The sequence below is a fragment of the Uloborus diversus genome, chromosome 3, assembly GCF_026930045.1.
Source record: "Uloborus diversus isolate 005 chromosome 3, Udiv.v.3.1, whole genome shotgun sequence".
NCBI classification, from domain to species: domain Eukaryota; kingdom Metazoa; phylum Arthropoda; class Arachnida; order Araneae; family Uloboridae; genus Uloborus; species Uloborus diversus.
The window spans coordinates 52,384,390-52,406,870 of record NC_072733.1 but is presented as its reverse complement, the minus strand read 5'-3'; the positions used below and the strand labels follow the sequence as shown (position 1 = coordinate 52,406,870).

At 31.2% G+C, this 22,481-nt stretch overlaps 1 protein-coding gene across 1 annotated transcript; it reads left to right on the top strand.

Moving 5' to 3' along the window:
• Positions 1 to 2,893: 2,893 nt before the first annotated feature.
• On the top strand, positions 2,894 to 20,273 carry LOC129218739 (myb/SANT-like DNA-binding domain-containing protein 3). Its single transcript, XM_054853063.1, has 4 exons — positions 2,894 to 3,296; positions 3,963 to 4,021; positions 5,159 to 5,230; positions 19,977 to 20,273. The coding sequence occupies exons 1-4, from the start codon at positions 2,894 to 2,896 to the stop codon at positions 20,271 to 20,273; spliced, it is 831 nt and encodes a 276-aa protein (XP_054709038.1).
• Positions 20,274 to 22,481: the final 2,208 nt, after the last annotated feature.

The following is a 22,481-nucleotide window of genomic DNA, read 5'->3' as shown; positions in this document are numbered from 1 at the left end:
ACGGCCACATGATTTTTGCACCAATGATTTTTCATACACAAATCATTTCTATTTTGAAGCAATTAGTTTGCGATGTAAGAACGATCCCAACCTTAGTATTACACGTTGCCTTTCAATCAATAATAAAAAGACATTATTAATTTCAGGATCCAAACCGCACCCCTTAAAAACAAGCACATACTTGGAAGCTTATACAAAAGGTTTGTACTCACCTTTGACGGGAGGGGGGAGGGGATAGAAAAAAGACAAATGAATGGAATTGCAGTTAGATCTCATACGGTAATACCTTTTCCACAGCTCATGTTTCAATGCAGTACATTTTTTCCTCATTCAATAAATAAATAAATGTTTTGAATAAAGTGGCTACTAATGGTTAAAAAGGGCTACTAAACTGAAAGTGTATGCCAGCCACTGACGAATAAGTAATTTTTATTTATTTTGTTTTTCGCGAACACTTTTCTTCCTTATGCAAGGAACTAAAACTAAAAATATTTAATGGATTATTGTCAGTGCCGGATATACGATTTTTCCGAGCTAGGGCAAATCTTGAACCTGATGCTCCTACTCATTCTCCTTCAAGTTTTATATTGAGTTTCAACGAACCCCCCCCCCCCCCCCCACGGAAATAGGACAAATTTGTTGTCTCCCAAAAATTGTCTCATGGGGGCAAGGATCTCAACTCCCCCCTTCGCCCCCAGATCCAGCACTCATCGTTTTAGTTAATATTCAAGGAAATAATTAGTCATTAAAGAATTCCACTGCACTTACATTTTTAAAAGAACACAACTAATGTTTAAGGTCATTGATCAGATACCAAGCAGTAGATCACTGAATAGCAAAGTAGCACGAATTCGAACAATGAAGGCAAATTTATTTTGATCTTGAGAAATTAAAATTTTTGAAAATGAAATTTATGAAGCAACAAACTGAAGTTATGTGAGCCTTTGTTTGTACACTTTTGATTACTTTTTACAGTATGGATTAGTTTTGAAAACTAAAATATGGAAATTAATATTTTAAATGTATGCAGTTTCTGTACTAAGTAATATTGTGCACTACATTTTCCTGCAACCTTTTTATTAGTAAACATTGTTCGCGTGCAATTCTGCTGTAAGCTATTCAATTATCTTGGAAATATCATTGCATTTTAAATTTTCATAGTAGCTATGCTGATTAATAATTAGATTCATCCAAAGCCTAAACCATCATCAGCCTGCAGTCTCAAAATGAACACGAATTTAGTGCATACTTATAATTTCTAAAAGCTACTTTAATATTTGTGCGGTAGATATCCTCGGATGATATTAGTGCGAATAAATTGTTCTAAAACGCATTCTAGAAACTGTACCTATATGTGTGCCACAAAATGTTCAGTGAAGTGTTCAAGAACGTGTCTTTAACGCGATCCTATAAGTGCTTTAAAATTGCGCTAAAAAGAATGCTGAACTAAATATATGTTCCGAACTTTGTTTCTAGAAGTGTTTTGGAAAATGACCCAAAAAAGTGTTCTAAAAAAGGGGACAAGTGCACGTGTTCAAAAAATGCTTTAAAAAGTGTTCCTACAACAGTTCTAATAAATGTTCCGAAATAAGTGTTCTAAAAAAAGGAGACAAGTGTCCGTGTGAAAAAAGTGTTCAAAAAGTGTTTGATTATTTGCAGTGTACATGACGCTATTTTTTCTTTAATATTGGCTTTGTGATAAATTGGAAAGATGAGCTGACACGTTTTTAGTCTCTTTGCCCAATATGATGGACAGGAAATTATTTGGTATGCCAATTTTGTTGCTTCTGAGCTTCTTGCTGTAATTTGCATGAATTTTGGTCTGAAAGTAAATTTGCATGATTTTTACTGCGAGAAATACAAACAATCACGTACGCAATTGCATGGCTGCCTCGGTTACTTACGTATTTTGTTTTTTATAACTCCCTTTAAGTTTAGTGGGAGTATCGTTAGAATATATCAAATAGTGAGCGCTATCTTTCCTATAATAAAGGTTATGCGATCATTTAGGAAGACAAACAAATACATTATAGATTCAACGCCCAGAATGCAAGACTTTTCGCGGCATGCTTATCTTAATGCACTTTAGTGTCTGCGCCAATTTGCATGCATTTTAGTCAGCGCGCATAATTAGCATGCATTTTAATCCGTATGCAAATAGACGTGATTATTATAGTGCATGCAAATTCGATGTACTGCTGAACCTTTGCTTAGTTGTTAAGGTCCTCTCTTTTTTTGTTGAATATTTCACACTGCAGCTTTGATGTACATATGAGTAACAATGAAGTTATATTTCAAGAGGTCCGTTAAAGTTAAAGGAAAGACTTGTGTTTACCATTTTTTGCATTGTGATTGCAACATTAACCAAACCCAGTGGCACGACAGCCCATGAGGGCCGAGGCCAATTGTGTCTATCTCAGTCTTCCTGACCAAAGGCTCTGGGGTGCTAGACAAATGTTCCGATTAGGTGGTCCGGCCAACGCGGAACCCTCAGGGTTAAGTTCCCAAGCACGCTTGGTACTCATTTTATCGACCCACTGAGGGAGTGAACGGTTAACGCTCGTATTAACCAACGCGAGTTGAGGAAGAGATCTATATTCTTTGTAAATGCCGAGTGGATGAACCCAGGGCTAACTCAAACCGCGAGGTTACTCACAGTTGTTATTATCCAACAGCGAGTCACCCAGACCTCTGATATTTTTCTCCCTAGATGTAAAAGCCGCTGTGATTGGTGGATTTAGGTCATGTGATATTGTTTACAGGAGAGGCAAAGCCGACGGTTGCCGTCCTCGTTGTCGGCGGTTATACTTACTATCGCATACGCATATCCCTTTTGAAGCACGTTGTTTTAGGTTCTCATTTATCATCATCCGTTCTCATTTATCATCAAAAGATGGCTTCGAAAACGAATTTCACACCATATGAAGCTGAAATGTTAGCTTCTTTGGTGGATAATTTCAAAGAAGTCATTGAATGTAAAAAAACAAATGCAATCGCTAATACGCAAAAAGATCGGGCTTGGGAGGAGTTGACCGCTCAGTACAATTCTATCGGCGGTACAATTCCTCCTAGGACTGCTCTTCAGCTAAAAAATAAATGGAAAAATATGAAGAAAGAATCCAACAAAAGAAAAGCTTTAGAAAAAGTGGAGATCTTCCGAACGGGTGGCGGAACGAAAAAAATGCTCATCACCCCCATAGAGGAAAGAGTCGCATCAATGGGTATTCGGACGGAGCCCATTGAATGCCAATATGACACCGACTTCCCTTACGAAGAATCTCTGCAGCAAGATAGCAGTAAGTAGATTTTCATATTTCACTTTATTATATTTTAGTTAATAAATAAACCAACTACATTATATCTCTAGTCTAAACTTGTTCTCATAGCATAAAAAGTCAGTACTTTCATTTATTAACAGAAACAATGTAAATTGTTGTAAGAGGAAACTGCATATAGATGTAGTTTAATTAACATCACAATATAGGCATTAAAAGGAACACTAATAAGATAAGTATTGCAAATTATTAATTAAAAGGTAAATTAGTACATGAAAAAGCAAAGACGTGAGCAAAATTTTTTCACATATCACCATAATCTAGCTATTTAAGTTAGTAATTACTAAAAATCAAGTATATTTAATTCTCATCGTTGATTTGCGTTTAATGTTATATGACTTCATGACCAGAATCTGGTAGATATAATGTAGCAATTGCAAGGAACCCCCATGACATAAGGGCCCGAAAGGGATCCAGAGCTTAACATGAAAAAAATTTTATGTTTAACCAAAGGTCCTTCATAAATATCTGCCACTGACCAGTGTTTTAGTCGGTTTTTCTAGTGTACCTACTAATTATAAAACAGCAATTGTGAACTAATCAGTACTTTTTATTCTTTTAATGGATTTAAAAATATTGCTTTGTTTTTGAAGAAAATTTAATGTATTTTTTTTTCTTTTTTTTTAGGCAGTATTGTTCTGGAAGAACAAAATTACTCGGCTGAAGTTATTCCGGTCCAAAGTCAGGTAAATAACAAACGTTACATATGTCTTACATTTCGTTATTTTAGTTTTACTACCCAAAGCTTAAATGCAAGGCGCTAAAAGCTTAAATTTTCAGAAGTTCTGAAACTTCCGAATGGAACTTCAATTTTTGTGAGGTGGTCTGTACATGTAATAAGAAGGGACAATCTGTCATTCCAAAAATACAGTTATGTCCTAAACTTGCCAAAAAATCAGACAAAGTGTGCCAAATAAGGATATTTTCCGAAGGTCACAGTGACCTCCCATCAGGGAGGCACGCCTGTTTAAATTACCTGGGAACTGACAGGAGCTCAGTTCCTGTACTTTAAAATATTATGTCATATGAAACAGAATCCAGGCCATTCATGTACAAAAATTAATTCTACTGTAAGTTTTCATCTAATGTAAATTTATTTGAAACAGTGGATGCTCCTGTATTTGTGCACTTGCAGCATGTAAATAACCGAGGAAAATGATTTATTATTATTTTTTTTCAATTTAAATAAAATATGGTAACATACACATCTAGATAATTTTTTGGAAATTTTCAAGAAAAGTCTTTTCTTTTCAAAACGGTAAAATTCACCTTTAGTAATGTTGGTTAGAGAAAGTTCTTTTAAATTGTTCAATCGCACATGTGAAGCAGCAGCGCTTGAAATACCAGCTTTGGGATGCAAACGTGGACAAGATAACCAAGGGGAAAAGAGCTATTGCATAGTGTTCCAATGACACAATTTTGACATGCTCCTCATGGAGGGAGGACGTCATATTTATCATATCAAAGTCTTTTCAAATATGATTCTTGGCAAAACTTTACTGCACACTTTATGCATGGTAAATGGCAAATAAGTAAAAATAATGAAATTAATTAAAATTGATTAATTTTAAATATGTATTTAATCCATAACTTGTGTGATAAGTTTTATCTGCATACTTAAAATTTACTTTATAAACCTCTATTCAAATAAATCACGAGCCATGACGGTATTAGATCTAACAACTCTTCACTTATTCAACACATTGAGCTCTTTATCTACAAATTCATCTGCAAAAGGAGCTCTGAAGACAAAATGATAAAAATATGAGAAGCATGAATTTATGTTTATTAATTCGCTGCATATTTCTTTCTTTTTATTGTAGAGTTCTACACCAACTCCTGCAGAGGTAGAGAACAATAATCAGCAAAACCGTGAGGAATCTGCACAGAGCCAGGTAAAATACTTCATCTTGAATTCCCTAATGTATTTAACACTTTTGCTGCCAATCATGTGCCAGCACATGATGTTAAAAAGATTCTCCTTTTCAAACGGTGTTAGGATGTTATGTTCTGCTTAACTCAACTTAAATTATTTTCAACAAATTATGGTGTAAGATCCTGAAAACATTAATTGTGCTTCATTTTCAGCAGAAACCGAATAAGCAGGCTTGTAAGTACAATAAATGATGTTTTAAATGCAAAAAAAAAAAAAAAAAAAGTTTGCAGTTGCTGCCCTATATCTTCCCACGGCCAGTGGCAGATACGAGGAGAGGGTCATGACCCCCACCCCCCTTACCGTTTCTTTTTCCCCCGAGTAAAGAGAAGGCAAAAACCTCTATTTAACGAATAATAAACGGCAAATTAACGAATTATTTAACAGCCAAAAATATTTTTTGACGGGCAAGGGGGCAACCAATGAAAAGCAGTTATGATGCAGAAAGCGAAAATGAAACTTTTTTTTAATGCTTTCATTACCTTTTTTAATGCTTTACACATGGCCTGGAAATAGTAAAATAATATCTCCTGCAGCAGGCTATAAACAAGTTTTTTCTTCTTCTTTCCATAGAATTGAAAGAGAACTATTCCGAGTCAATTATCAAGAAAATTGTCAAACACCTATTGCTCAGTATGTTGAAATTTCAAATGATCTAGTGTGTAATAAGTCATGGAATGCTTATTAGAGCTTTCAGATAAGACAAGTGAAAAAAAAATTTCGCAACCCGATATTGCGAATAATCCCAATTTAACGTACAATAGTTTTGGTCTCTGATTGAGTTAAATCAATGTCCGATTGTATTAGCTATCCATATTGCATTTAAATAATTTATGAATAAGATATAAATGATTTCAGTAATCTTTTCAATTGATTGATTATTTTCGGAGCTAAATATTTGAAATTCTACTTCTCTTCATCACTTATATTAATTAATAACAGTTACACGTTAGGAAGTGCCTTATTCCTGGCCAATTTGGGTTTTCTCTGACACCCAAACAGTTTCATAAATTTTTTGGTATCTAAAACCATATGTTCTTCAGCATGACCCACCCTAAAATGGTTGTCAGTATCTGCCTATGGCAGTATAGTGCTTTTGTATCCTTTCCCCATAATACATCAGATCAATGTATGAATATCACGATTAAATCTCTTTGTAAAATCCAGTTACACACTTGGTACTCGCATCTTATTTTGATTAAAGCTGTGGTGCCATATTTATATCCCACAAAGCTGACCCATATGGCACGGTGTTGTGCTTTGTTTTTCAAATCAAAAATTGCAATTAGTCACGAATGTAGACCTCAATATTGCAAATTGTTTCTGGAAAGCAGATGCAATAAAATATGTGTTAAGTAATGATTGCAACAGTTCTCTTTTTGTAGTCTTCTAATCCCTTTTCATGTTTCCACATGTTAAGTAGCAAAATATTAAGTATTTTAAAATTTTATAAAAATTTTTGTGGCCAGCAACAATCATTTTATTATGAGTTGCAGTCTTCAGGTAAGTAAAAGTTTGGCACTACTGTGTCAAAGTAATGACTACCAAAACTTCTGTTTTCGTTGCTGGTTACTCAGTCATCTATTTATTTATTGCACAATTATGGGTAAGATTGGTAATTTTATTAAAGTACACTGTTAAAAATGGGTATTCAAAAATAATGAAAATTTACTCATTTTTGAATACTTTCATTACTCAATATAGCTCCGAATCAATAAGGTTCAATTTTGAGAAACACATGTACTCATTTTTTTGAGTACATTCTGGTAATCAAATATGAGTACACATTTGTTTCAATTATAAACACATTCATTAATTAATAATGAGTTTTTAGCTCAGTTATATGTACTCATTTTTGAGTACATTTTTGAATCAAATATGAACACATTCATTAATTAATAATTAGTTTTTAGCTCAGTTATATGTATTCATTTTTGAGTACATTTTAAAATCAAATATAAATACATTAATTAATTAATAATGAGTTTTTAGCTCAGTTATATGTACTCATTTTTGAGTACATTTAGAAATCAAATATAAACTCATTCATTAATCAATAATGAGTTTTTAGCTCAGTTATATGTACTCATTTTTGAATACATTTAGAAATCAAGTATAATGGCTTATTTCAAATATATGAATTGGGTCAGCTCACTTTTGAAAACATTTTGAATTCACATTCTAAGTATTGCCATGCACTTTAGTGCAATTATCATTTCAGTCATTTAAAAGTCCATAAAAATTTTTGAGTAAAGTAGTGTGAAAATAAGTGAATTTTGTGTTCCATTTTTTTAAATGCATAATGTAAAAAAAATTCCGTAAAAATTACGGTTTTTTACCGGCAGCTGGGTTGGTTGTGCAAAACTGTAAAATTTGTGGAGAATACCCCTCAATAGAATGGTGTTTTACTATACAAGGCCAAAATTTTCCCATAAAATTTACAGAGGGGCCGTGGTAGCCCGATCGGTAGAGTGTCGGATTCGGAGCCGGAGGGCCTGGGGTTCGAACAACGCCCCCTATATCTGGAAGGCCTGCTCACGGGCGAAATCGGTCGGGAAAGCGCCGTGCGTACAATGTAACACGAATTTAAATATTAAATAAAAAAAAGGTGACGCATATCTTTTTCAATTAAATCACCAATCTAATAGAATAGACAGCTTATTTCTCCTTCACCTCACAAAATCACTTATTTTACTAATTTTATAAGTGAAACTTGTGCGTTTTCCAGGGCAGAAAATTAATCTTCAAATTTTACTTTCACACGTTTTCAAAATTTCAAATAGACATCGGGGGGTTGGGGAAACTTGTACCGTAAATAATTATAAAATTATTTAGAGCGTACATTTTTTTCATGTAGGGTTATTAATAAATGAGAAATATTTTATTGAGTCTTGTTAAATTTGAAGTTTCCAAGTTTCTTTTTTTTTGAAGAAATAATTATCTCTGATTTTTCAACTTAATCTGCTTTGGTAAAATGTTCTTTTGCTATAAATATCAAAATAGGCAATTAGTTGAAGACTTTTGGGTGGAACTATACAGCTTTGGCAAATTAGTGTAACTACTTCAAAAGGAAAATAAATAAGTTGAGCCTACACATAAGTAAATAAATATTCCTAATATATTTTAAACAAAATATCTGTGAACAAATAAATGACTTAATTGTTTAAAGAGATTTTGCTTTTGTTCATATTGATGTAATTTTGTACTTTCACACAAGTAATCCTTTCTTGTAGAAAAAGTTCTGAAAAAAATTGAAAAAAAAAAAAAAGGAATGCTTAGCATATGTTATGCTTTCAACTAGCTTATGAATGTGATACTCAAATAAAGACAATATTTTAAGCACAGTAACTTTTATTTGCACATGATAACACATACATCACATAAAAAACACCTATTACCATTTATGTTACACATGAGGTCAAACACGAGCTAACAATCAAATTATTTAGCTATTAGGAACTCACAATCAAAAACATGAAAAATTAAGAATCAAGTACTAACAGTTCACACTACATATGCAGAGGTGGTGGTCTACTATTTTACACTCATAAATTCTCATAAAGCACGGTTTAATTTAATTGACTCTTTTCTTTTTTATATACAGCATCAATAATGATTAATAATAATTAAATTTTAATTGATAAAACTTAAAATTATTAAATAAAATAGAAAAATTCAGTTTTTTTTTTTTTTTTAAGGGTTTAAGAAGATGTTTATTTCTCTTTGTACAATACTTTAAGAAACTTCATTGTCCATAACTAATTAGAAATTAAAATTCTGCACACTTTCACAATCAGGGTTGCTAATCAATTTTGCAAGAAAAATTCCCTATGATTTCCCTGCATGAAAATGAAACATTATAAACGAGCGGACACTGATATTTGAAAAAGAACATAAATATCTTGATAATTTCACCACAGGTTTTTTAAAAAAAATCTAAATAAGTAAGGGAAAATAAATAAGAATTCATAATAACTGAAATAATAGCATGGTGATTGAATATATTCAACTTTTACTCAAAAAAAAAACTTCTTTTGACCATTCATTACATGGACCTAAAAGTGTGTAAGTGATCCAGAATAATGATTATTGACGACTAATTTCATACACTCAAAATTATCATGAAATTCAAGAATCTATTTTTATGATGAATATTTTAATATTTAACTTGAAAATAAAAACTTAAGCAAAATTGCCATTTTTTATTTTACTTTATTAATATTATCATTATAATTATTACTAGTAATTTATTTGTTTTTTGGTGGTTTATATATTAGGAAATTGATTTTCGCAACTTCAATTTAAGAAGAAAAAAATTCCCTGTATTTTCCAGGTTTTTGAGGAAATTTTTGAAATTCGCTGGATGGTCAGTTCTTTATATATATATATACATATATTTGAATTCCCTATGTTTTCCCTGTTTCTTCAGGTTTCCCTGTGGCGTGGCAACCTTGACAATAATCTGCAATGTACATCACAGTGTTTCCACCTATTCCCTAGGTTGTAATTTAAAAATAGTTTAGGATAATTCAGTCAAACTTTTACATTTTAAAAGATAACTCATAGAAACAATATAAAATTGCTTATTTATTTAGTGTGGACAATTTACGTGCATCTTTCTTAAATTTTTTCAGTGTATTTTTTTCTTTTTGATCTTTTTTCATTTTTTGAAGAGAATCATTTTGTTTTTTGTAAAAGTTGTTCAAAAATATATTAATGAAAACCCATACAATTTGTTTTACAAGAAACAGAGAATCATGACTCTCACATTCATCGATACCTAGAGAAATATCATTTTCATCCAGTACATCAAGAGTTAAATATTTTACAACCTTTCTGTGATTTTGACAACTGATAAAATTTGATTCAAAATGTGTTGACAACAATTTGTTTACAACTGCATATGTGAATTGAGAAACACAAACAACTTCGGGATGTGGGTATTTCAACCCCCCTCTGTCTAATTTTGATATCCAATCATTGTTTACATCTGTGTCAAGGGGCTTATCAATGCATAAAGTTGATCGACATTGTTCACACTTTAGTTTCAATAGAACTTTATGAGCTGCATATCCACTAATGTATGTTAAAATTGGCAAACTCGATTGAGTACTTACCATTTCTTCCGGAGTGATTAGAAAACCATTAAAAAAAGGATATGAATCTGAGCTATCTTCATCTTCATCCCAATGTTTGTCCTGAAAAAAACTTAGTAACAATTCTCCACAACTTTTCGATTTTAACACAAGGGGTAAAATTGTTTGCATTCTCAATTTTGTTTCAGTGTCATAAATTTGACGTATACTGACATTGTAATTTGACCCTGCCAATGTACGGTAAGACCCAAATCTGTCTTCTAATGAGTCTGTTTGTATTTTCCCTGGTAAAAAATAATCGAAATTTAAAGTTTTAAAACAGTACTCGGCAAGAGCAAGCATAGCTTTTGTAGTATGGCTTATGGCTAGATGGGTTTGCTTTGTTAATCCACCAGTTGTACAATTCATTTCCTCCCATTTGTCTAACCAATTAATAAAGTTAGTTAAGAACTTATACTGAGCTGTGTCAGTATTTGGTGTGAGAGGCGTTTGGAACTCATCCCTTTTATGCTCACCCTTATACAAAGTTTTCACATTCATTATTGACCACCACTTGCAAAGAATCTGAATGTAGTCTGTAAAAATATGAACGGAATCAAAAGAAAAATAGAAATATTTTCCTGGACTTCCAGGATAATCATACCTAACCCGCGACTCAAGGGGAGAGGCAAGATTTTTTTTTATATATGAATGGAAAACATACTAACGGCCTTTTTATTAATAGCATTATTGTCAGTGGCTACTGATATGACATTAAACCCTATGGCAGCTAAACCAATCAAGACTTTTTTTTTATATATGAATGGAAATCGTCAGCATCTATGCTACGGACTGGCAAAATATGTGCCACATCTTTGTACGGAGACAATAAACTTTGGATCATAAATGTGGAAAGCACTGGATGCAGCATTTGAGTCATTGTGGGACATACCAAATATTTCACTCTTTAGAAGTCTCATCGACTTTTCATCGAAGAATTCTGATTCATGAAGAATGTCTTCTTTGCGAAAATGTAATTCACATACCTAAGGAATAGAAAACTCATCAATAAAAAAACATATGCAAAAAAAAATATTGAATATTAAGAAAAGCGTTTAACTGAAAATGATAAAACTCAATGATATTGAACTGTATTTTTCTACTTAAAATCGGGCAGATAGGTGCAGAAAAAGATTTTAAAAAATCTTTCTGCAATAATAATTATCTGTCATCTTATAGATAAGCGACAGGCGTCTCAGCATTGCATTGTTTACCTGATATTGAATGTTGCATAATTTTTAAAATTGCAACATTGTTTAACAAAATTATTACTTAGCGAAAAATAATTATGTTTCACTTTCAAATATATTTTGTTGATATGATCAACTATATTTGTTAGAACACCAGTGACATAGCCACGGGGGTCCAGACCTTTCTCCTAAAATGAGTAAGAAAATTCAAAAATAAAAGTGTCCACTCTTTTAATATTTTCCTATCGCATGCATAAGATATGGAAATCAAATCTGAGCGCATACATTCCCCAACTCTTAAATTTTGTTATAAAAAACAAGTTTCACAAAAAAAAAAAAAAAAAAAAGAAGACGTAATTGGGTTGTGCTTTTCCTATGAAAAAATGCCAAATGTCTTCGAAGAAGAGCATCGATTTGGATTAAAGATGCATCAAGTTTAAAATAGAAAATTTTTGAACTATTTTATGAAGTGTAAATGCATTTCCATTTAACATAGTAAATTTATTTATATATTAAGTATAATTATCAATTTAATTTAAAATAAATAATAAACCATTTCAAAAAAAGCAAAAAAATAAATAAATAAAATAATATAGTAAATGGGTAATTTGCTTTATGTTTGTCTGCAAGTAAAAACTGATGTTTATTATTATTAGTTGCATTCTGTTATTTACTTTATTACTTTTCATTCTTTCATATTTTATTTTCATATTGGTATGTAGGTTATATAGACCGCTGAGCAAACTCTTGTATTTAGATATCATAGCTACTTTATCATTATTAGCTGCATTCTGTTCATTACTTTATTATTTTTCATTCTTTCATATTTTATTTTCATATTGGTCCCCCGACACGACGACGCTTGGATATATTACTGCTATTATTTATAAGGCAATTTATCAGAAACCTCAAAAGTCGATAAATATTTTATTTTAAACATTTTTTAGTCGGGTATTTTTAGTTCTTTATTTTAGTTTTATTCAAGGTTTTTTTTAGTCGGGGTTTTTTTAAATTTTTAATTTTAGTTTCATTTAAAGTTTTTTTCAGTAGGCGATTTTTAAAATTTTTAATTTAATTTTTATTTCATGCTTTTTAAAGGCCAGAATTCAAACTTTCCCGGACGTGAAATTGTAACACGAGATTCTGTGCCACTGAATCTGCGTATTCTGACAATAGTTGCAATTCAAGTTATTGCTAACCGTAGTATGCAAAATATTGCTCACCGTGATATGTAACTTATTGCTCACTGTATGCAACATAGTGTTGGAAAAAGGTTTTGTTCACCGTGCAATTCGTAATTATGTTGCACAAAGTTATTGTAAATACGCGATCGTAATATACAGTCGGACCTCCATATATCGAAGTAGCAAATTGCCGGGAAAAAATTCGATATATAGAAACAATCTTATTTTAACATAAAAAACTTCTAAATCATTAAAACGTGCATGAAACCCAATTTATAATTTAAACGAGCATTAAATGAAAGATAACAATAAAAATATTAATTTTGCAGAAATTACATTTTTGCGCCTTCATACATCTTCATTCTTCGGCAAATCAACTTGATCTGTAACATTGGGGGATTTTCGTTTTGACAATGGAATCGAGTGAAAAGTAAAAAAATCAATCTACTTAACTTGAATGATTTTTACTGAAGCTAAAAAGACTAGGAATGATACTCAACAGACAAAAGGGATAGCTTGAAACTGATTTTACAGTGATACTGGTTACAACTAAGATTTGAAATAAACTTGAGGGAATGTAAGAACTCCAGAACGGAACAACGACCGAACTACACACTCCTAAACCCCAGATTCCTCAAGTTTTGTAGCAACCTTTAGTGAACATAATTTTCTCCGCTAAGCTTCATTTTTCATGATACCAACAGTCTGAAGCAGAGAAAAACCTACGAGTATCTCGAAAAAAATTTCGATATATAGTAGAGACGTACCGAGTACTCGGAAACTACTCGGTACTCGGCCTACTCGGCCAATTTGCCGAGTACTCGGTACTCGGTCAAATTTTGATCAGATACTCGGCCAATACCGAGTAGTTGCAAAAAATTGAATATTGTCCAAGACAGATACTAAAATTTATAAAAAAAGAGCAAGAATTATATTCTGCAATCATTTACCATTAAAATTTATAAGTCAAATTTAAATTTTGAGAATAATGAAGTTTGTAATGCTTCAATGGAATAAATCTTTATTTTAATGTCTCCAAAGTTAATAAAACTTATTTATTAAAAATTATGCAAAAAAGAAAATATGGAAATATATAATGGTATAGAAAATATGGAATTTTTATATTAAAATTGGATTTTTGCTTCAACCAAAAATTAGTTATAAGAAATATAAAAATATTTTTGCTTAAAAAATAAAAGGAAATGAAACAACGTTGAAAGTACAGTGCAGAAATACTGCAGACACATGTTTTGGCATTACAAGGAATTATTTTTTTCAATGCACAAAATGGGAGCTCGTGGATTTAAAGACAAAACTCGGACTTTTTTGTTGAATGTCTTTACATTCTTTAGCTCACATGTTATGCACTGAAAAAGACATTCCCTGTAATGGGGGGGGGGGGGCAGAAACACGTGTCTGCAGTGCTCCTGCACATTTGTTTTATCTGCTTTTAAAAATTATTTATATTTGGCAGACTAGAACTATAATTGATTCGTATACAGTGAAAACCCTCCTAACGTACACCCCTCAAAGGCAGACACCACTCTTATGCGGACAATTTTTAATTCCCCAGTTCCAATGCAAATAACATTCTTAAACCCCTGTCCTGCGGTCATCGCTCTATTGCGAACAAAAAAAATTGTCCAGTTAGTGTCCACATTAGAGGGATTTTACTGTAATTTGCCTTAATTCCAACTTGATTAATCATACCTTTTATTTATTTTTAATTTTAAAAATAATTTTTTTGTAAAATTTTAGACAAACAAAACTGTTTATGTAATGCGTAATTAAATTTCAGCAGAAATTTAGTTTTAAAAACTATTATATGGACAAGGAGGTCTATACTACTATTCCATTAAGTTCAAAATTCATCACATGCGTGTAGATGGTTCTTCTTAGAACATAATTGGTACTTGGTAACTCGGCCGAGTAGTGAAAAGCCGAGTACTCGGCCGAGTAGTGAAAGGCCGGGTACTCGGCTACTCGGCCCAAGTGCTACTTGGTACGTCTAATTTTAAGATTCAAAAATATGTTATAATGCTTAGATAAGATGTGATTTTGTTTAATGCTTTGCCTAAAGATAAGGTTTCCATTATCATGTACGTTTTTAGTCTAAAATAATATGTTAACCAACTACTTTTCTGAACTATATTAGTCATGGCGTGTAAGAAAAACTCAAAATTTTTATTTTGTTCTAAACTAATTTTGGAGTAAAAGCAATATTACAAGAGTGAAAATCTGCATCACACACAGAAAGAGGGATCTATGTAGTTTTGCCTGTTGAGGTTAAGATAGTATAATGCAGTGTAGTTAAATTTAGAGCAATACATTTTAAAAATGCAAAATTAATTTATAAAAGTAAAATCAACTGATTTTAATTACTGATTTTGTTAAAAAAAAATCACTTAATACAAATCAATTGATTTAAATCAATTTTTTAAAAAAAAATCACTTGATTTAGATCATGATTTTTAATCACTATTTAAATCAAGCTGATTTAAATCAACAAACCCTGATTAAACATGAATCTTGAGATACAATCAACTTATAAAAACCTATATTTACCCATAAAATCAAATATTAAATAAATATCTTTGTCATTTTTGGCCTTTACAACCTTCAGCAATGTGATAATGTTGGAGTGATTATGAAATTCTTGAAGATACCATATCTCTCGAAAGGTTCGCTAAAAAAGAAAATTTAAGAAATTAAAAAATTGAATGCAAAATGAAGTACATATGCAAGAAAAGTAGGTACAAAAGTTGCCAGGAGAGATGCATGACATCCGTTCTCTCCGGGGATTTAAAAAAAAAAAAAAAGAGGACTAGATAAATCATGAAAAAATGTGTTGGTCCAATATTCTTAACAATCGAAATAGTAATAGTTTTATTTCTATTATATGTTTTAAAATAATATTTTGGTTTGGAAAGAGTTAATTTTTTATAGTGTTCTTACTCAATGCTAACTTCATAGAAAAAATATTGTAAATTAATCTTAAAAAGGTAAATACGATTATAACAAAAGAAAAAAGATAACATTAAAATGCATATTTGCAATAAACTAATTTATAAAAATTTGCAAATTTGTGCAATTTAACACTGCATTTTGTTTTCTACTTTTCAGCACAAATCCATTTTTATTTCATAATTAATGCTGAAATTACATGACTTCATAAGCTTTGGTTTAGAGACGTACCGAGTACTCGGTAACTACTCGGTACTCGGCCTACTCGGCCAATTTGCCGAGTACTCGGTACTCGGCCAAATTCTGATCAGATACTCGGCCAATACCAAGTAGTTGCAAAAAATTGAATATTGTCCAAGACAGATACTAAAATTTATAAAAAAAGAGCAAGCATTATATTCTGCAATCATTTACAATTAAAATTTATAAGTCAAATTTAAATTTTGAGAATAATGAAGTTTGTAATGCTTCAATGGAATAAATCTTTATTTTAATGTCGGCAAAGTTAATAAAACTTATTTATTAAAAATTACGCAAAAAATGTAAGTATAGAAATATGGAATGGAATTTTTATATTAAAAATGGATTTTTGCTGCAAACAAAAATTAGTTATAAAAAATGTGAAAATACCTTTGCTTAAAAAATAAAACAACCTTAAAAGTACAGTGCAGGAACTCTGCAGACACGTGTTTTGGCATTACAAGGAATTCCTTTTTCAATGCACAAAATGGGGGCTCGTAGATTTAAAGGCATCCGACAAAAGTCGTATTTTTTTGTTGAATGTCTTTACATTCTTTAGCTCACATGTTATGCACTGAAAAAGACGTTCCTTGTAACGGGGGGGGGGGGGGGGCAGAAACATGTGGTCTGGAGTGTTCCTGCACATTTGTTTTATCTGCTTTTAAAAATTATTTATGTTTGGCAGATTAGAACTATAATTGATTGGTATACAGTGAAACCCCTCCTAACGGACACCCCTCAAAGGCGGACACCCCTCTTATGCGGACAATTTTTAATTCCCCAGTTCCAATGCAAATAACATTATTTAACCCCTGTCCTGCTGACACCTCTCTATTGCGGACAAAAAATTTGTCCTGTTAGTGTCCGCATTAGAGGGATTTTATTGTACTTTGTTTTAATTCCAACTTGATTAATCATACCTTTTATTTATTTATTTTTAATTTAAAAAATTATTTTTTTGTAAAATTTTTGACACAAACAAAATTGTATATATATAATGCGTAATTAAATTTCAGCGGGAATTTAGTTTTAAAAACTATTATATGGATAAGGAGGTTTATACTACTATTTCAATAAGTTCAAAATTCATCACATGTGTGTCGGTGGTTCTTCTTAAAACATAATTGGTACTTGGAACTCGGCCGAGTAGTGAAAGGCCAAGTACTCGGTAACTCGGTACTCGGCCGAGTAATAAAAAGCCGAGTACTCGGTACTCGGCCAAAGTGCTACTCGGTACATCTCTAATATATAGAGATTTTTTCGATATATAGAAACAACTTTTCTATGTAATGAACATAGAAATTTGCTGGGATTTCGATACATAGAAAATTTCGATATGTGGAAGTTCGATATATGGAGGTCCGACTGTAGTTATTGCTCACCGTATGTAATATAGAATTGAAAAAATGTTTTTCCCCGTACATTTTGTAATTAGAGTTGTAATATTCTGTTGTAAAAAAGTTTTTGCTCACTGTGCACTTCAAAATTATGAAACACAAAGATAATATAAATATGTGATTGTAAAATAGTTATTGCTCACCGTAGAATGACTGTTATGGCTCACCGTATGTGATTTAGTACTATTTATAAATTATTGCTTACTGTGCATTTCATAACTTATAGACGCAGTGAAAGGTTTTTTTGTAAATTACATAATGCATCATTCAAAAAATGAAGATCTTTTTCATAGGAGGTGAAAAACATCTCGGCTCTTTTATGTAAATGCAACTTCTATCCAAAACCAATGTATGTATGACGTTTTTTATATCTCACCATGCATTTATCAATTTTTTAGAAGTATTTAACAGTTTATTTGTAAATTGCACAATGCAGCATTGATGTCTCTCAAGTTTCTGTAAAAATGTAAAATTTTCTTTAAAAACGAAGTTCTATTTTCACAAAGAGTATGAAGCTTTCTCAATGGCGGGAAGCACCATGGTCTTACATGTAAATACTAACATTATCCCTAAGTAATCCTTCTATATTGTTTATTATTGTTCACCATGCATTTCATAATTTATACAAGTAACTCATGATGTATTTGTTAATGATACAATGCATGATTAATAATCAAAAATTATTGTAAAAATGTGAAGTTTACTTTAAAACTGTTAGAGAAAAGCATTTCTCTCTCTCTCTCAGCTCTTGTAAATGCAATTCCTATCCATAATAATTGAGTATATAATGTTTTTAATTGTTAACTATGTATTAATTTATAGGAGTAACTTAATAGTTTGCTTGTCAATTTAACATTACGGTATTAATTTTTCATATTGTAAGCAAATATAGTCTCGTTATGGAGAACTTATTATCAAGTGGAATGAATAAATATCCTACTGCTGTTATAGTTGTAGTTATTTTTGCCCCTAATTCCTTCGTTTTGTATTTAAACTGAACTTTTAAGCATTTTTTAAGAGGGTTATTTGATATTTAAATTGTTTAGTTTAATATTTTTTTAGAGTTTGTTTTCCATTTTGATACATTTTGTATTCTTGTTACACAGAATGTTTTGAATAAAAATTAAGAATTAAATTTTAAATTTCATCACCACTAATTTCAGCAAAATTTGACAAGCAGATACGCGTTTTATTTATTTACGCGAGGGAGCAAAGCTTAGGATTGCGGGGGGGGGGGCATTCCCTCGACCCGATTGAACATTACTAAAATCTAGCAAGCCTGTGCATGGCCGAGTGAATCATACTAAAGATTTGGAAATCTTATCAATAGTTATGTAACGATAAATGATTAATATGTTCACTGAAATATGTTGAATTCAAATCTGTATTTCTTGTTACTTTTCGGCAAAAAGGTTTTTATATTAGTGGTATTTCGAAAGAAAAAATATTTTTGCAGTGAAACACACAAGTGTTCCAAAAATGTATTCATGCAACGATTTATGCTTGATGAGAACCTAATTTCTTCCATAGCTGTTTGTGCAAGATGTTGCTTTCGCTTTTTTTTTTTTTTTTTTTTCAAATTTGAAGAGTAAAATATAAATAATAAAATTTACGAAACTCGTTATGAACTTTCCTTTCACAGTTTGAAAACATATCCACATAAAATATAACGTTTAAAAAATGTTCCGAGAACAGTCGGATGTTGAATGTTCTATCGAGCAATTTCGGCAAGTAATTTTTGGGTAATTTAGATACAACCCTTCAATTATTATCCTTACTACGATAATAAAGGTTACGAAGCTCGTTATGAACTTTCTTTCACAGTTTGAAAACATATATATCCACATAAAATATAATGTTTAAAAATATGTTCCGAGCACAGTCGGATGTTGAATGTGCTATCGAGCAATTTAGGCAAGTAATTTTTGGGTAATTTAGATACAACCCTTCATTTATTATCCTTACTATGATAATAAAAGTAAAACTTACTTTCAAAGTTCGATGAAAACTCTTCCAGTTTCCAATCTTCTAGTTTTTTCTTGACGAACAGATCAGCCATTTCGATCGCTCCGCAAGACAGCACGAAATATGCGCCGAAAGCGTATGAACATTGTCGACACTTGTTCACGCTCTTGAGCGACGCGTAGCATGCGCAATAAGAAAAGAGTTCGAAGCTCGCGAGTTTTATTCTTGGAAGTCACGCTTATTATATTTCCTATTTATACATGAATATTTATTAAACCATGTTCTTGAAACGTTAGCTGCAGTATTAAATGATTGTATGCATCTTTATTCATGAATTAGTGTTTGATAATGTGTTGTATTCTTATATGATGACTTGGGTATGTTCGTATATGATGACTCGTATTTCTCGTATGTTTGTATTTGATGCCACATTTACTCATTTTTGAATCAATTTTATTCAAAAAAAAATGAATACATTCAGAGTTTCAGTTTTGAATACATTTTTTTTAACAGTGTAGTTTACCGTTTAGTGGTATAATAGCTGATAACTGCAGAGATGCATTGTATAATAGTATATAGTTATTAGTTTTATAATTGAATATATGCATTGAGATTTGTGTATATATCTTGTAGGACACCTCTGCTGCCACTCCAAAGCCAATGTCCCAAAGGTTGGCTGCAAACAGTAGGCGCGTCCGGGTGCCAACTTTAAGAAGGCCAAATGCCTCTGCAAGGGCCTCCTCTGTAATGGTTGAAGGGGCAAAAGCCCACAAAGAAGCAGTGGAGAAGGAAAGTTCTCAACTGATGGAGATTAGAGAAGCCGAGCATCTAATGAAAATGAGAGTGCTGGAGGCTAAGCTCGCAGCTTATGAAGAGATGAGGAATTACTATGCTGAGCTCAATAAAAAAAATTTTGTAGTTAACTTATAAATAAACCTTTATTGTTTTAAAATATAAATTGCTTTTCCTTAAATTTTTGATCAGTGACCTTTTCTTAATGTGCTTTTCAAACTTAATTGAAAGAAGAAAAGTTAAAACAAATGTGCAAACCATAAAAGTAGTTCTTTTTAAAGATAAAATATTTATATCTTCTTCAGGGGTTGAAAATCGTTAAAGTGAGTAAAATGTCTAAAAATTAAAATCACTATGAATGTATCATTAGTAGATTTTTAGTGATTGAACATGTGTAATCCTTCTTGAGCCATGTATTTCTCAGTACCAAAAGCCAGAAAGGTCAGGCCATGCTTTTTTTCATGCCTTGATTTGAATCTTTTGAAAATGCTTCATTTTATAAATTTTACTTTTCCTTAGAAAGAAGCATTGATGAAACACATAATTAAAATAAATAAACTGGTGATTTTTCTCCATGGAAAGAAACAAACTTTTTAGTATTGGTAAAGAGTTTTATTTAAAAATGGCATAAAAGCTGATTTACAAAAGCATTGAATTTGAATGAAGTGTTAAAGACACGCTAAAAATACAGGATTTTGCAATAAAAAAATATGAATTGAAATATACAGTTGATGACTCATGCTCCTGAATCCATTTGCACAAGTGATTTTTGCATTTATTCTGGGAGTATTAAAAAAGTACATGAAAATAAAAAGTTGTAAGAAACCATTATGTATCACAATATAAAGAATAGACTTAAGAAATAAAAAAAACTCTGAAATTAGATTAATATATAGAATTACACTTTCTGAAAAAGTAATTAAGTCAGCCAAATAAATTAGAATTATTGTAATGTTTAATTAGCATTTAAATATTAACATGAGTAACAAATATACTCTCAGGAAAATACGCTTTAAGTTAACTCGCAAATCAGGTTGCGATAAAAAGCTTCTAATGCACATTTTTAGAGAAACTATTTTGTAAGAAAATATCTAAAACATAATAAAATGTGTCGAAGTTATATTTTATAGTATTGTTACAAATCCTGTAAATAGTAATTATTGTAGTAACGTAACCTGTAAATAATTTCCCGTAATGAATATACAACCCCTTAACATATGGCTAAAGTATACAATCCCCTATTCTTTTTTTCTTATTTCATTCACTGATTTTATCAATGAAAGTAGTTGTAGAACGTTGTAGCTTTTTCTGGAATATTTGAGATCTCTCTTTTCGGTGTGTATATAAACGGTTACGCTGGATAGGGAGTTTGAGTTTCGATTGAGATTTTGTTCTGAGAGCGTTTTTGCTCTGTTTATTGCGAGGCATTTCGCTGTGTTGTTTTCGTATTTGGAAGTAAATACGTGTGTAAACGTTGAGTTTACGGTGTTGTGTGATAGTTGCTTAATTGCTGATGAATAATTTAGCAGTTGTTGATGATCTTTCCTGTACATAGTGTAAATAAATTTCCTGTGCTCTTATCAAGAACTGTTTCTTCATTTCAAGAAAGTGGAAGTCGCACCGAATCCGTTACAGTATGTATGAGTCTTTTTTTTTTTCATAATAGTATCCAATTTTTACAACATTTATGCATGTGTGCAAATAAAAGTGTTCAAAATATAGTGCAACAATTAACTTAAATATAATAAATGACAATTTTTGAACTGAAGGGAAAAAAATACATACACGGAAGTCTTTTACAGCTTTGTAAAAGTTCTGTGATTTTCTTCTGACTATTGTGTCATTTCGTGATCAAAAACTAAATAACCACCTAACTACTTGAGAAAAATGCCAGTAGTTTGTTTTTAAAAATTGTCAATCTACAATAGTTTTTGTTTATTGTAGTTACAGTGTATTATATGAAGAACATGAATTTAAAAAAGAAATTACACAAGTTTTAAAATAAAATGGTATATTTTTAATAAAGTTATCCTTTCTTAATATACAATTTAAAAAAGGAACTTTGTATAACATCATAATGTAAAACTTTTATGCCAAAACCGTATAAAAATTCAGTTTTTTTTTTCAATTAAATATTACTTTTAATAACATTCCTTTGTGTTATAAATGAAATTGAAATTTGTCATCTTGGTAGTGTTGTGAAATTATTTTTCCAACTCTATCAACTGTTACACATAAGAAGATTTACAAAATTCTCAAGAAATTATTGTTGCCACCGTGGCGTTGCATAAATTGCACAGATTTCATTTATTGAGAAGTGAACTAAATTTCAGACTGAATTGTTTT

Bases quoted from the DNA above. Each gene is read 5' to 3' on its own strand.
- LOC129218739 (XM_054853063.1), top strand. From the start codon at position 2,894: ATGGCTTCGAAAACGAATTTCACACCATATGAAGCTGAAATGTTAGCT. The intron at 3,297-3,962 runs GTAAGTAGATTT...CTTTTTTTTTAG, and splicing joins ATCTCTGCAGCAAGATAGCA to GCAGTATTGTTCTGGAAGAA. The intron at 5,231-19,976 runs GTAAAATACTTC...TATATCTTGTAG, and splicing joins AGGAATCTGCACAGAGCCAG to GACACCTCTGCTGCCACTCC.